Source organism: Podarcis bocagei (assembly GCF_964188305.1).
Source record: "Podarcis bocagei genome assembly, chromosome: 15".
NCBI classification, from domain to species: domain Eukaryota; kingdom Metazoa; phylum Chordata; class Lepidosauria; order Squamata; family Lacertidae; genus Podarcis; species Podarcis bocagei.
Genome location: NC_138141.1, coordinates 30,799,026 through 30,812,497, shown reverse-complemented (window position 1 = coordinate 30,812,497; position 13,472 = coordinate 30,799,026). Strand labels below are relative to the sequence as shown.

The window sequence follows — 13,472 nt, the reverse complement described above, 5'->3', positions numbered from 1 at the left end:
TAGGCTCTGTGGTTTAACCAACATCGCCACTCGCGTCCCTAAGCATATGGGTAGGTTTGCCTAAACAGGAATGTTTTTAGCAGGCGCTGAACAGAATATAGTGAAGGCACTTGCGTGGTGTCAAGAGGCAGAGAGTTCTGAAGGATAGGTGCTGCCATACTAAATGATTGAATTCTTACAAATGCGGAACAGGTGTCCTGTGGCACAGGGCCATCTCTTCCAGTTTAAGCAGCCGAGAAGGCAGAAGTGGGGTAAGGCGATGTTGTAGGTAAACTGATCCCAAGTTGTTACGGGCTTTATATACTAATAGTAACACCCTGAACTTAGACTCATAGGAGATCTGCAACTGGTATAGATCTCTGAGCACAGGAGTTATCATCTTCTTCTTTGGCGATTACTCGTAGCCGAGTAAGATTGTCTTCCATAAACACGGTTTTAACAGTGAGTCCGTAAGTGACTGTGGAGGCCAATTCTGAATCCACACGTCCTTCCACAGTGGGGACGTTGGTTTCCGGGCGGGAGTTGATCACAGCGTGGATTTGTCAAGCTTGCCTTCCTCTCAGCACGTTTTCCCCTTGCGTCCTGAGTTTGAGCATCTTCAAAGCCCATGACACCTTTAGTAAAGGAACAGGAGTTATATTCTGACAAGAACTCACCCCTGTTTGTGCTGAATGCTTCAGCACAATTGCTAACAATCAAGCATGAGGGAGGCCCCACAGAGAGGGTTGCATGTCTCTTTGAATTTGTGTCCAATATTCGTTCCAGATTAAAGGCCTCTTTTCTGGATTTGCTTTCTTTGCTTACTCCCCCCCCCCCCCCGCCGCCAGCACCCAGATAAGGTCATTGTCAAAGTCTTGCTGTAGTCTAGCCAGTGTTTTCTGTGATGTGGTGATTTTCTTCCCAGCACTACTTTTAAAAAAAAAATTAATTGGAACACCAGCCTGTCTGGTAAGGGGACACACATCAAATGCCTTGAGATTTTTTACACCCACACACCCACACACCCTGTACTCCTGTGTGTTTAAGTAAACTGTTTCCAAGTGCTGGCCATTTTATTGGTTATTAATCACACTTGCAGGGGGGGTATGTCTATGTCAGTTTCTCTTCTCACCAGGGGGTGGGGTTAATTATGGATTTCCGTATATTTTCCATTTTTAAAATGGGAGAAATAGTGCTATTTAGTTATTTTTTCAAAAAAAGAAAAAAGAACATTAATGCAGGGAAGCAAATACTGTAATTAACTCTCCCCCCCACCAGTGGGAACTGAAACTGACAATAACCCGGTTTGCACATCACAGTAAACCCTAGACAATTATTGACTGTAACTACACTAATCTGGGTTGTTTCCTCCTCCCTACTAGCACACAGATCTGCAAACCCTGGCATTGTTTTATGTTCAAACTAGGGATCAGGGTTTGTTTTGTGCCAAAGAAACCACAGTCTGTAGCCAGCCTACTTGCTGTCTCTGACAGTGGAAGCAAATTGTGGCTATTGTGGCAAGTAGCCATGGGCGACCTCATCCTCTGTGAATTTGTCTAATCGTCTTTTGAAGCTGTCCAAGTTGGTTGTCAGTCCTACATCCCAGGGCAGTGAGTACCACCGTTTAACCATGCGCTGCCTGAAGAAGTACTTCATTTTCTCTGCCCTAAATTTTCCAGCCTTCATGCAGAGAATGTTCTCCCCATCTCCCTTCTCTATGTACCATGCATAATTTTGTATGCAAGGGGCTTCTTGGCAATGAAGTACACTCTCTCTCTCTTTTGGGGGGTGGTGGTCTTGTCTCCTGTGTGCCACATAGGAGGGTCTTGGCAGCTGCTCTCTGTGGAAAAAGGCCCCGGTTTGAAACAATAGCAGATAAAAATGGCATAATAGGAGAGGTGGAATTAATTGCAGGGCAGGGGGTGGAGACGCTGGGAGTGCAGGTGTGTTTTCCATAGTGGTGTCGAACGAAGGGGTGGCTGCTGTTCCAGGCACGCGAGGATTGAGCCCGCCCACCCATTTGCAAACACCCACCCATCCTCTCGAAGCGTACCTAGTTCCAAGGATCCTAGCTTAGCTGATGTTCCTCTGCATTCATTCTTTTGGATGCTTTCCAGAACTTTGCTTTTAGGTGTCACACTTGTCAGATTCGTTTTATTTTTATTTACTTTCTAAGTATACACCCTGCCTTTCAGCATCCAAGCTTTCAAGGCTGGGGAGTCTGGAGGGGAGTCAGACTGGAAGAAAGGGGGTGGTCTCAGCCACACAGCATGATCTGGGAGGGTTTAGGGTTCATATATATTATGCATAGTCTTTAGGGATGCGGGTGGTGCTGTGATCTAAACCACTGTGCCTCTTGGGCTTGCTGATCCAAAGGTCAGCGGTTCTATTCCCCGCAACGGAGTGAACTCCCGTTTTTCTGTCCCAGCTCCTGCCAACCTAGCAGTTCGAAAGCACGCCAGCGCATGTAGATAAATAGCTACCACTCTGGCAGAAAGGTAAACAGCGTTTTCGTGCACTCTGGCTTACATCACGGTGTTCCGTTGCGTCAGAAGTGGTTTAGTCATGCTGGCCACATGACCTGGAAAGCTGTCTGGACAAACGCCGGCTCCCTCGGCCTGAAAGCAAGACAAGTGCCACAACCCCATAGTCGCCTTTGACTGGACTTAGCCACTCAGGGGTCCTTTACCTTTACCTTTTTATATTATGTATAATCTTAGGGATTGTTGTTGATATGCACTCTGGCATTATGCGTTGGGAAATGACAATGGAAATTATAATCCCTGACATCTTCAGGTAAAGGCAAGTGACTTGTGCATGCCTGCTCAGTCTGCTGTACAACAGGTGCTGCTGCTACCTGTTCATAGAATTTTAGACTTGGAATGGACCCTCAAGGCTGGTGAGGGGCGGGGCCTAAGAAGAGAGGGTGTGGCTTGGAGGGTGTCCCAAGGAAACTATGGACTGTATTTGGCACTTGCGTATTATAAGCTTGGCCATTGTATAACCCCATTACTATCATTAATCTCTCTCTGTGTGTTTCTTTATTTTGAACAAAATTCTTTTCTGGCTCTACTTTCACATTTTCAAAAATAATAATAATAATAATAATAATAATAATAATTTTTTATTTATACACCGCCCTCCCCAGCCAAGGTCGGGCTCAGAGCGGCTTACAAGCAATAATAAAAACAAGATGAGTGATTACAACTTAAAAACAAAAATAAAATACAACATTAAAATAATGGAACATTAAAATATTAAAATGGAGCCTCATTGCAGGAGAAGGAAAAGAAAAAAGAAAAAGGGGGCGGAGGGAATCAAATTGGCTCCAATCCAAAGGCCAGGCGGAACAACTCTGTCTTACAGGCCCTGCGGAAAGAGATCAGATCCTGCAGGGCCCTGGTCTCATGAGACAGAGCGTTCCACCAAGTTGGGGCCAGTGCTGAAAAGGCCCTGGCTCTGGTTGAAGCCAATCTAACTTCCTTAGGGCCTGGGACCACTAGGGTGTTGTTATTTATGGACCTTGAGGCTCTCCGTGGGGCATACCAGGCGAGGCGGTCCCGTAGGTACGAGGGTCCTAGGCCGTGAAGGGCTTTAAAGGTCAAAAGCAGCACCTTAAATCTGACCCTGTACTCCACCGGGAGCCAGTGCAGCTTGAAAAGCACTGGATGAATATGCTCCCATGGCATATTTACAAAATGTAAATGAAAGTGTGTTACCTCTAAGGGGGCAATGCTAATAAAAAAAAAATTAAAAGGGGGGGGGGACATTTTGGCAACTCCCGCCCCCAATAAAGCACTAATCTATACTTTTGTTTCAGGGTTGTTGTTGTTTTTTGACATTTCATGGGTAGTAATAGGGATTTGTGTTAAAATGAACAAGTGCATAGTGCTTGATTAATTATTGTTGTTTTTTTGAAACAATAAAAATAATAATCAAGAATTGCTTGCAAGTTATTCTTCCTCAAACTGGACCTTCCCCACCAACATTTATAGGTGAAATGTTTATAGGTGAAAATGGAACAGCACAGCAAGATGAACATATTTGGGGGGCGGGGGCGGGGAAGGTATCCCATGTCCCTGATGGGGTCTATTGCAATTCTGCTTGCATCATGCAGAAGAAGAGCAATGATTTATTAGTGCTTGGGAGCTGCCTGTCTGGAAACGGCTGCTGTCTGCGCTGAGAGTAGTTGCATGAACGATGGGCACTCAGTGCAGAGGTGCAGTGGATGATGCCCTCCCCCCACAGGAAAAGAGGAGGCAAGCCCAGAGCAGAGACTCGTGCAGAGTCACAGCCGGCGACCTCTGCTGTGAATTACTAATTTGGGCCTGTGAGAGCCTTTAGCTTTTTATTTCCCCATTTGATGATGGTGCATCTAATGTGTCGAAATGGTTAGGATACTAGCTTGCACGGTATCTTCTGATGCCTCTCTTCCTCAGGACCAGGCTGGTGCCGGGGGGGGGGGGCAGGCAGAACATCTGCTTTCCATGAAGAAGGATGCAAGTTCAGACCCCAGGGCCATCTCCAAGGGCTGGGACTGGAGAGGAATCCCTGGAGAGCTACTGCCACTCAGTATGGACAATAGTGAGCAAAATAGGCCAGTGGGTCAGCTCAGCATAAAGCACCTGCCAATAATAATAATAATAATAATAATAATAATAATAATAATAATAATAATAATAAATTTTATTTATATCCCGCCCTCCCCATCCGAAGCCGGGCTCAGAGCGGCTAACATCAAATGTATAACACATTAACATAAAATCAGACAATCAATTAAAATACATCCTCAAATCAGATCAGGATCAGAATAAATGTTCCTGTTTAAATCAGCCTTTTATTCAGCTCCATGAATTGCATTGGTTTTAATGAAAGGAGCAGAGCATTAGACTAGATCAGTGTTTCCCAACCGGTGTTCCGTGACACACTAGTGTGCCGCGAGACGTTGCCTGGTGTGCCGCGGGAAAAATTAAAAAATTCGAAAGATAGCTTCATATCCGGAGAGGCGGCCTTCAGGCGAGTTTTAATTTTAATTTTCCTTCTCCCACTTAATGCCCCACGCTTGCCCGAGCAGCTTGCAGTCCTCGGTAACCACGGCGACCCGAGGGAGGGGAGGGAACAGGGAAGTCGAGGGCGGCGGCGAGCCGCGATGACGTCAGTGGGCCGCGCCGCCTCGCCCTGGCACGGTGTGAGAGCCCCGGCTAGTGGCGCGAGCTTCGGAATAAGTGGGATCCGCGTGCGCGAGACCGAGATCGCGGGTAAGGAGCTCAGCCCTGGGCAGGAGGAAGCGGGGCCGCGCGTGCGGGCCACATCCCCACAGAGAGCGAGCCTCCCCCGGCCCACCACTCCGGGCAGGTCCACTCGCATGAGGGGGCGGCGATGGCCACGGCCGGCAGCTTGCCTGCAGTGCCATCCCTCGAGCAGGCGAGGAGCCCGGAGGCTACCAGATGCGAGTCCTCTTTCCCACCCTGCTCGGGAGTCCAGAGCACTTGGTCGCATTCAGGATCTAGAGTGGGGAAGCGGGGCTTGTGTCTGGGCTGGACACATTGGGCTGCCTGTGCCGCTCGACCTGCGGGGAGAAATCAGGGTGGGAGTCACGACCGTGAGGCAGGGCTGCCAAGTGTGGCAGAAGAGGACACGGCCGTCGCACCTGTCCTTAGGTAGGAGCTTCTTCCGTGTCGACCTGCTGCCCTAAAGTCTTGGCTTTTTTCTTGGCTTTTTGGCAGTTGGCACAGAAGGAAGGCAAGGGGGAGGGGAAAAAATTAAAACTTACACTTTTGTGCGTCCCTCCCGGCGTGACGCTGCGCGCTGACGTCACGGGGCTGTAATGGTGGTGTGCCTCGAGATTTTTTTCATGAAACAAGTGTGCCTTTGCCCAAAAAAGGTTGGGAAACACTGGACTAGATCACTGGTTCCCAAAGTGGGTGGTACTGCCCCCTGTGGGGGACGGTGGGATTACTACATCGATTGCTATATACCTGTATATGGACATTTCCAGCACAATCTCAATATGTACTTGTAGCTTAGTAAAGAACACCTTTTGTTCGGTAAACTAGATGTTTGTGACCAAAATATTGCTGCTGAGAGGCAAGGTGACAGCAGGGGGCGCTGGCGGTGTAAATGACTCTCAGACTTTGAGAAGTTGGCATCGATGGGTCAAGGTAACCAATGTTGCTGAATTAATTAAATACCATAGTTGGATTTTGAAGAAATGTGCAATTAATTGTTGCTGAATTTTAGTGTGGTGTTATCTTCCTTATTGGGTCATGCAAACCGCTGTTCTGAAGGGTGCTTTTTATGGAGTGGGGCAGGGGGCACTGGGGATGAGTTCTTGAAAACAAGGGCGCCGTGGCACAAAAAAGTTTGGGAACCCCTGGTCTTGGTGGTCTCCAAAGACGTCGGCAAGGTGCAAAGTCCCGAGGGTTTCTCTCCTTCAGAAGTCTGTCCAAGAGGGTTTCTTTCATTCAGGGCGTTTCATGTCTTCCAGGCTAAGGACAGCGACGATGACGATGACGTCACTGTCGGAGTGGATCGGGACCGCTTCATGGACGAGTTTTTTGAGCAGGTGAGAAACCCTGTTTAGTTGCACGAATTTGTCAGGGAGTCAATTCTTTGGCCTCTTCCTGCAAATTCCTCTCCCCCACTAGTCGCCCCTTTGCTTTTTCTTTGAGCAACTAGATGCATTTTTGGCGTGGGGCGGGGGGGGGGAGTTGCACCTGGCAGCTCAGAGCAAAATGACTTGAGTCCTGTGCAAATCATTGGGGAACAGTTGTGGAGAAGTGGGAAACCTTTTCGGTTTATACCGCTGTGTATAGATATTTTACAGCATTGAAAACATTCAAAAGTTAAAAACAGACTTCAGTTAGCCGTTACAGAAGGTTGTACTCTTAATTGCCTGCATAGGCCCAGTGGAATAGAAAAGTTTTCAGCAGGCAAAAGTTGACATGGAAGGCACCCGCTGAATCTCTAGTGGCATGGCGTTCCACAGGAATGGGCCAGTGTTGTGAACAGCCCTGAGATCTACAGTTGAAGGGCAGTACAAAGATTTTCAAATAATAATAGTAATAGTAGTAGTAATAATAATAGTAATAATAATAGTAATAATAATAGTAATAATAATAATAATAATAATAATAATAATAGTTTATTTATACCCCACCCATCTGGCTTGGTTTCCCTAGCCACTCTGGGCAGCTCCCAACAGAATATTATTATTAATAATAAAAAAAATAAAGTGACAAAATATCAAACATTAAAACATCAAACATTAAAAAGGTTTCATTGCTGTCAAATGAGCCTCACCAATTCCAGGGAACAACATTTCTGCAGAGATTCTCAGGGATTGAATTGGGATAGAAGATTTCAGGCAGTCCCCGGAGTAATTCTTAACTGAATTCAGTAGTGCTTATTCCCATACAAGCTGAGTTAAGACTGAAGGCTCAGCTGGGGCCTCCTCCCTGGTTGCTGTGGGATGAAACCAGAGGCCTGCTTTTTAAAGAGAACTATGAAGTCAGGGGAGCACTAGCAGCTTGTTGAGGGCTTTCAAAATTAAAACAGGGACTTTGAAGCAGGTCTTGTGGTAAATCCTTATTTTGTCAATGCCGGGGTTTGATGTTGGAAGATGCCCTTGTCAAAAGCCAGGGCGTTCCAAGCTCTCTGCTCACTCTGGCCTCCTTCCTCCAGGTGGAAGAGATCCGAGGGTTCATCGACAAGATCGCGGAGAATGTGGAAGAGGTGAAGCGGAAGCACAGTGCCATCCTTGCGGCCCCGAACCCCGACGAGAGTGAGTAAGGCTGCCTTGCCTCTTCTTGGCTGAGGTGGGGGGGAACTTTTGCCGGTGGATGGGGGCAGATGTCTCCGCTCAACAGTGAATATCTTTGTTTCATGAAAACAAGCCTCTTTACTACAGCTCAAGTTGCGACCATAGAACCATAAGAGTTGGAAGGTACCTCCAAGGTCATTTAGCTCATCCCCCTGCAAAAGCAAGACCCCCTGACAGATGGCCACCCAACCTCTGCTTAAACCTCCAATGAAGGAGAGACCACCACCTTTTGTTTTGCAGGGTGGCACTTTCCCTTTAAACCAGGTGGGGAAGGAGCTATGTTGGTTAGCTCAGTTGGTTAGTGTCAACATGCAGAGGACCAGGAGGCCAGCTGAACCGTCTCCTTCCAACCATCCCACTGCAAAGACCATCGGCCTCTGGTCCGACGTAAATCAGCGACCCGGGCTTCAAAGCCAGGGCACGCTATCAGCAGATCGAACTGCTCACACAGAATAGGCTTGAGGCTTGTGAAAGCATACTACAACTACAGATTTATTAATCATAAATCAGGACGAAAAAACATGTCTTCTATCTCTCTCGTCTTCTCAGAGAGAACGGGAAAAAGCAAAAAGTTCCCAGCAAGCTCTGCTGGAATGTAAACAGGCATGTGACACGCAACAGTTCCACATGTCTGCTCCTTAAGGTGGAATGGAAATCTCAATAGTTAGAGCATGGTGGTGATGATACCAAGGTTGCAGGTTCGATCCCTGTACGGGACGACTGCCTATTCCAGCATTGCAGGGGGTTGGACTGGATGATCCTCAGGGTCCCTTCCAGCTCTGAAATTCAGTGGTTCTATGGTTTCCATTTTGTAGGGGGGTGGTCCACTCCCTGCTAGAAGCTCTAGTTACTCAGGTTACCCACCACCACCACAAAAAAGACTTACCCCTCACTTCTTTGCATAAGGCATCGGCAACGGGGGGTGTCTCTTGTCAGGTTTTGCTGCCCCGCGTGGATCTCTGTGACTTGTTTAACCCCGGCCCTCCAAACAATTGAGCGTTCTCTCCTGTGGCAGGCTGGGGCGCTGCATAAATATCAATTAACTCCCTCGCCTGTGAGCGCATTAGGGGAAAGTGCTCAGCAATTAGCTGCGCCTTAATTTAGCCAGTGGAGAGGGAGCGTGACACTCCTGTGGGTCTAGCAGGGGGCCTGCTAGTGCCACCATGCCAGGCGTTACAGGTGGCGCTGGAAGGGCAGGGCAGGATCAGATTTCCTGCCCGACCCAGGATGCCAATCCAGTTGGCCCAGCTGCAATCGGAACAGTTGCTTAGCAAAGGGTGGAAGGGATGAGGGAGAGGGGGTACCATTGAGGGGCACCCCAGGGTTATTTGGCATATTCATGGGCATTCGATGCAAGGAGCGGCTCCTCCCAACGACCTGTCTATTGAGCATGCACAAAAAGTTTGTGGAGGTCAGACTGTCCCCACTCTGTACTGAGCATTTAAGAACATAATTTGAGCCTCCTGGATCAGGCCAGAGGGAGCCCATGTAGCCTAGCATCCTGTTCTCACAGTGGCCAACCAGAAACCTGCAAGCGAGATCCAGTCACAGGAGCTCCCTCCCCCTGCCCTCCCCTCCCCTCCTATGTTTTCCAACAACTGGTGTTCAAGAAGCAACATTGCGGAGGCAGAGTTAGCAGTCCTGGCCGATAGCCATCAATAGCCCTCTCCTCCATGAATTTGTCCAAACTTCTTTTGAGCATAGTTGAGCTATGAAAAGTCCTTTAAAAAAAAACTGTCCTGAATCTCCCACCATTCCGCTTCATTGGATGTTCAAATGTTCAAGTGTTATGAGAGAGGGAGGGAAAAATTTTCTCTATCCGCCTTGTCCATGCCATGCATAATTTTATAAACTCCTATCGCATTGACTCTTAGCAAACTCTAACCTAAATCGTCCTAACGCAGCAACCTTTCCTTCATAGGGGAGTCGCTCCACCCCCTTGATCATCTTGGTTGCCCATTTCTGAACGTTTCCCAACACCGGATTAGTGATTCCACAGGAGGCCTTCATCCCACATCCATTCTGATTTGCTTCCAGGGCGTTTATGCATCTTATCATTAATCCCTTGTTCGTCCCACATTTCTGGCACGTTTCCCCTGTCACTTTCCTAACTGCAAAAAGTTCAGTGTGGTTGAAGTGGATTTGTGGTGCTAAGGCGACAAAACGCCTTGGTCCATTTCTGTTTCCTGGGATGCACTTCTGCAAAATACTGCAGGCTCTGTGAACTGGAAGAGCTTTGCATTAGGAGAAAGGATGGCGGGTGTTTGCTTCTTTAAGCCCCCTTAGTGTTTTCTCCTGCCTGCAAATATTTTTTTATTTTTTATTTTTATTTTCACAAGCAGCAGTAGACCATATTTAACAACACCACTCCACCGGCTCCCTCAGCCAATAAAGCGAGATGAGCGCCGCAACCCCAGAGTCGGTCACGACTCTAATGGTCAGGGGTCCCTTTACCTTTACTATCATTGCACAAGTTGCCACGTGTCCTCAGGTGCCTATAACCATTTTCTGTCGATACTGCAAATTACAGTGGCAGAGCCCCTGCTTGGTGTGCAGAATGCCCCTGTGGCATCTCCGGGAAGGGCTAGGAATATTCCCTACTTGAAACCCTGGAGAGCTGCTGCCAGTCTGTGCTGATAATACTAAGCTTAAAAGGTAAAGGTAAAGGGACCCCTGACCATTAGGTCCAGTTGTGACCGACTCTGGGGTTGCGGCACTCATCTCGCTTTATTGGCCGAGGGAGCTGGCGTACAGCTTCTGGGTCATGTGGCCAGCATGACTAAGCCGCTTCTGGCGAACCAGAGCAGCGCACGGAAACACCAATTATCTTCCCACCTATTTATCTACTTGCACTTTGATATGCTTTCGAACTGCTAGGTGGGCAGGAGCAGGGACCGAGCAACAGGAGCTGACCCCTTTGCGGGGATTCGAACCGCCGACCTTCTGATTGGCAAGTCCTAGGCCCTGTGGTTTAACCAACAGTGCCACCTGTGTCCTGCTTAGATGCTCCAATAATCTGACCTGGTGTGAGGCAGCTTTCTGTGCGTGGGATGGGAATCTCTCTGGCTTTCCTGCCTCCGGTGCAGGGTGGCTGCTCCCAGCAGCTCCTTCTAGGCATATCCCTCTTCCCGTTCCCTCCCCTCTTGCCTCCTGTATTCCCTGCGTGGGTGAGTGCCGGAGGTTTCTGTGTTGGCTGCCCCCTCTGTCGCTTCTGACTCACTGCCGCGCTTCTCTTCTCTCCCTGCTTTCTCCTCCTCCTCCGGAGATTGTTGTCATCGCCCACACAACCCATTCCTTCCTGCTTACTCCATCCATACCCCTATTAAAAGCGGTCCCTGAGTGCTCTGCTGTCCTTCATTCCAAGGAAACAGAGCCCTGGGGAAGCCCTGGAGTTTCTCACCGTTGGGGTGGCGTGGAATGCTGTTACTCCGCAAGCTTTGCTAGGTGGCTTGCCTATAGCCCTTCCTCCCTCTTCTCCCAGGATAATATTCCCTCCACATAATTGCTTTCTCCATTCACCGCTGGGAGGGTCAGCTCCTTCCATGCGCAGTCAACATCGATCTTGAGAAATTGCAGCCGCCCTGCCCACCCATTTGAAAGAGAGCTGGCTTCTCCGGGGACCTCGGGATGTTATTAATGAGCTTTGGGTCCAGGCAAGTCAGGCGAGAGGATGGAAACGGCCAATTTTCCAGGCTGAGTCTCATCCTCACCATCGCTGCAAACATCTCCGCTGTGGCAAGATGGAAATTGCACCCCTTCGGAGATGTTTTGTGTGTTGGAAAACCCGGAGATGGGAACGGGCTGCTTAAGGAAGCGAAGGGAAATGCCTTTGGGGAGGGGATGCTGTTGTCAAGCTGAGGGTGGAGCTTTATTCTGGGGTGGTTGAGGGCACTGAGCCCTGCACGATGAAAAGGTGGCAATCCTCTTGTCTCTGCCAACTTACAAACGCAGACCTTTTTCCGGGCTGCCCCTTGGCAGCAGGGTTGCTCGACATTTTCCTTTCCTTTATTAGCTGTGATTCTAATTGGACTAGATGAACCCTGGAGTTCTACAATTCTATGATTCCATTCCAGTCTCCTCTCCTGTAATTTTAGTTAGCAGCTGCCTGATAGGATGGAAAGAGCAAGTCCAGGGGTCAGCAAACGTTTTCAGCAGGGGGCCAGTCCATTGTCCCTCAGACCTTGTGGGGGGCCGGACTATATTTTTTTTGGGGGGGGGAGGAATTTGAACGAATCCCTATGCCCCACAAATAACCCAGAGATGCATTTTAAATAAAAGCACACATTCTACTCATGTAAAAACATGCTGATTCCCGGACTGTCCGCAGGCCGGATTTAGAAGGCGGTTGGGCCAGATCTGGCCCCCGGGCCTTAGTTTGCCTACCCATGAGCAAGTCAGTGGATGCTGCTGTCCTCTGGAGCAGGCGGGGGAATGACGGATCTCCAGGTATTGTTGTATGAAGGCACCCTTCAGCCTTTGCTGTTGGCCTTGCTGGCCTGGGACTGATGGGAGATGGAGTTCAACAGCAACTGGGGGGGGGGGGGCAAAGGTCCCAAACTCCTGTGCTGAGGACTGAATCTCCTCGATCCAGCAGGGAAAGGGTAACAGAGCACCTGCCTCAGCCTGATCAGTATAAGCCAGTTTCCTATATTCCTGTTTAAACCAGCCATTAATTCAGAGCAATGAGGGCTAGAGTCTTGGGTTGTTTTTAGAGAAAAGGCCACAGCTCATTGGTGGAGCATCTTCCTGTCTATAGGCCCTGTCCTATTCTATTGCTTTCCTGCTGACTGTGATTTTTTGAGTAATTGTAGGAATGTGATATTATATTAAGACTGCATCATCGTAATATAAAACACCCAGGGCCGCTGCACTAACGGAAACCAGCATCTGGGATTCCCTCTCTCCAAGTGTGTGTCCCACACTGTCCCCAAATCTGTTCTGGGGGGTTGTGGGGGGACTCAGAACATATTTAGGGGCTCTTCATGGGAAGGGAGGGAGTTCTGTCATGGAAGGAAAATCCTCAGACTCAACTCTAGGCTCTTGAAGTCTTCTGAAAGCTCAACAGAGATTAAAGATAAGGCATTCTCCGCTTGCATTGAGGATTTGCCCTTTAATTATTTTCTTCTCCCTGCAGGGTGGGAGTTAATTACTGGCTTCTGTGCATTCCACCCCCTCCCCTTTTTCTTGTATAGCAAAATAGCAGAGCTGCCTGTCAGAGTAGACAATACTGGCTGCATGGGCTGACTCAGTGTGGGTGAAAACTTAACGCTGCATGGCAATCCCCAATGGCATCTCTGGGCAGGGCTGGAGGGAGCTCTGCCTGGACCCCTGGAGTGCTGCTGCCAATGAATGAATATTATTATTTATTTGTGTAGCCAAAGCCCTTATGAGAAGCAAAATAGAGATAACAGAATATAATACGTTGTGCATTTAAAATAATTGTGCAAACCAGATCTTCTGTCAGATAAGAGTTTGTTCCCCCGAAGAATTTAACTTGGCTTCCCCACAAACTTTTCTCCTGAAAATCGCTGCTCTAAAGGCAAAACAAGCCACTTTTTCAGTAAGTGTCCCCTAATAAAAAGTTACTGTATTTTTTGTCCCATAGGACGCTCCGTCCCATAGAACGCACCTAGTTTTTTGGGGGGGAAATAAAGGGGGGAATTCCTTTATT

General features: G+C 48.4%; 1 protein-coding gene across 3 annotated transcripts in view; it reads left to right on the top strand.

Moving 5' to 3' along the window:
• The window catches only part of STX1A (syntaxin 1A), a 44,011-nt gene that overhangs the window by 5,332 nt on the left and 25,207 nt on the right, over nt 1-13,472 (top strand). For all 3 annotated transcript variants that reach the window (XR_014002587.1, XM_081173165.1, XM_081173166.1), the window contains exons 2-3: nt 6,467-6,544; nt 7,663-7,762. Coding sequence is in view for 2 of the 3 variants with exons in the window: in XM_081173165.1 (XP_081029291.1) it covers nt 6,467-6,544; nt 7,663-7,762 (178 nt within the window). In the remaining variant the exon portion in view is untranslated. The remainder of the gene's footprint in view (nt 1-6,466; nt 6,545-7,662; nt 7,763-13,472) is intronic.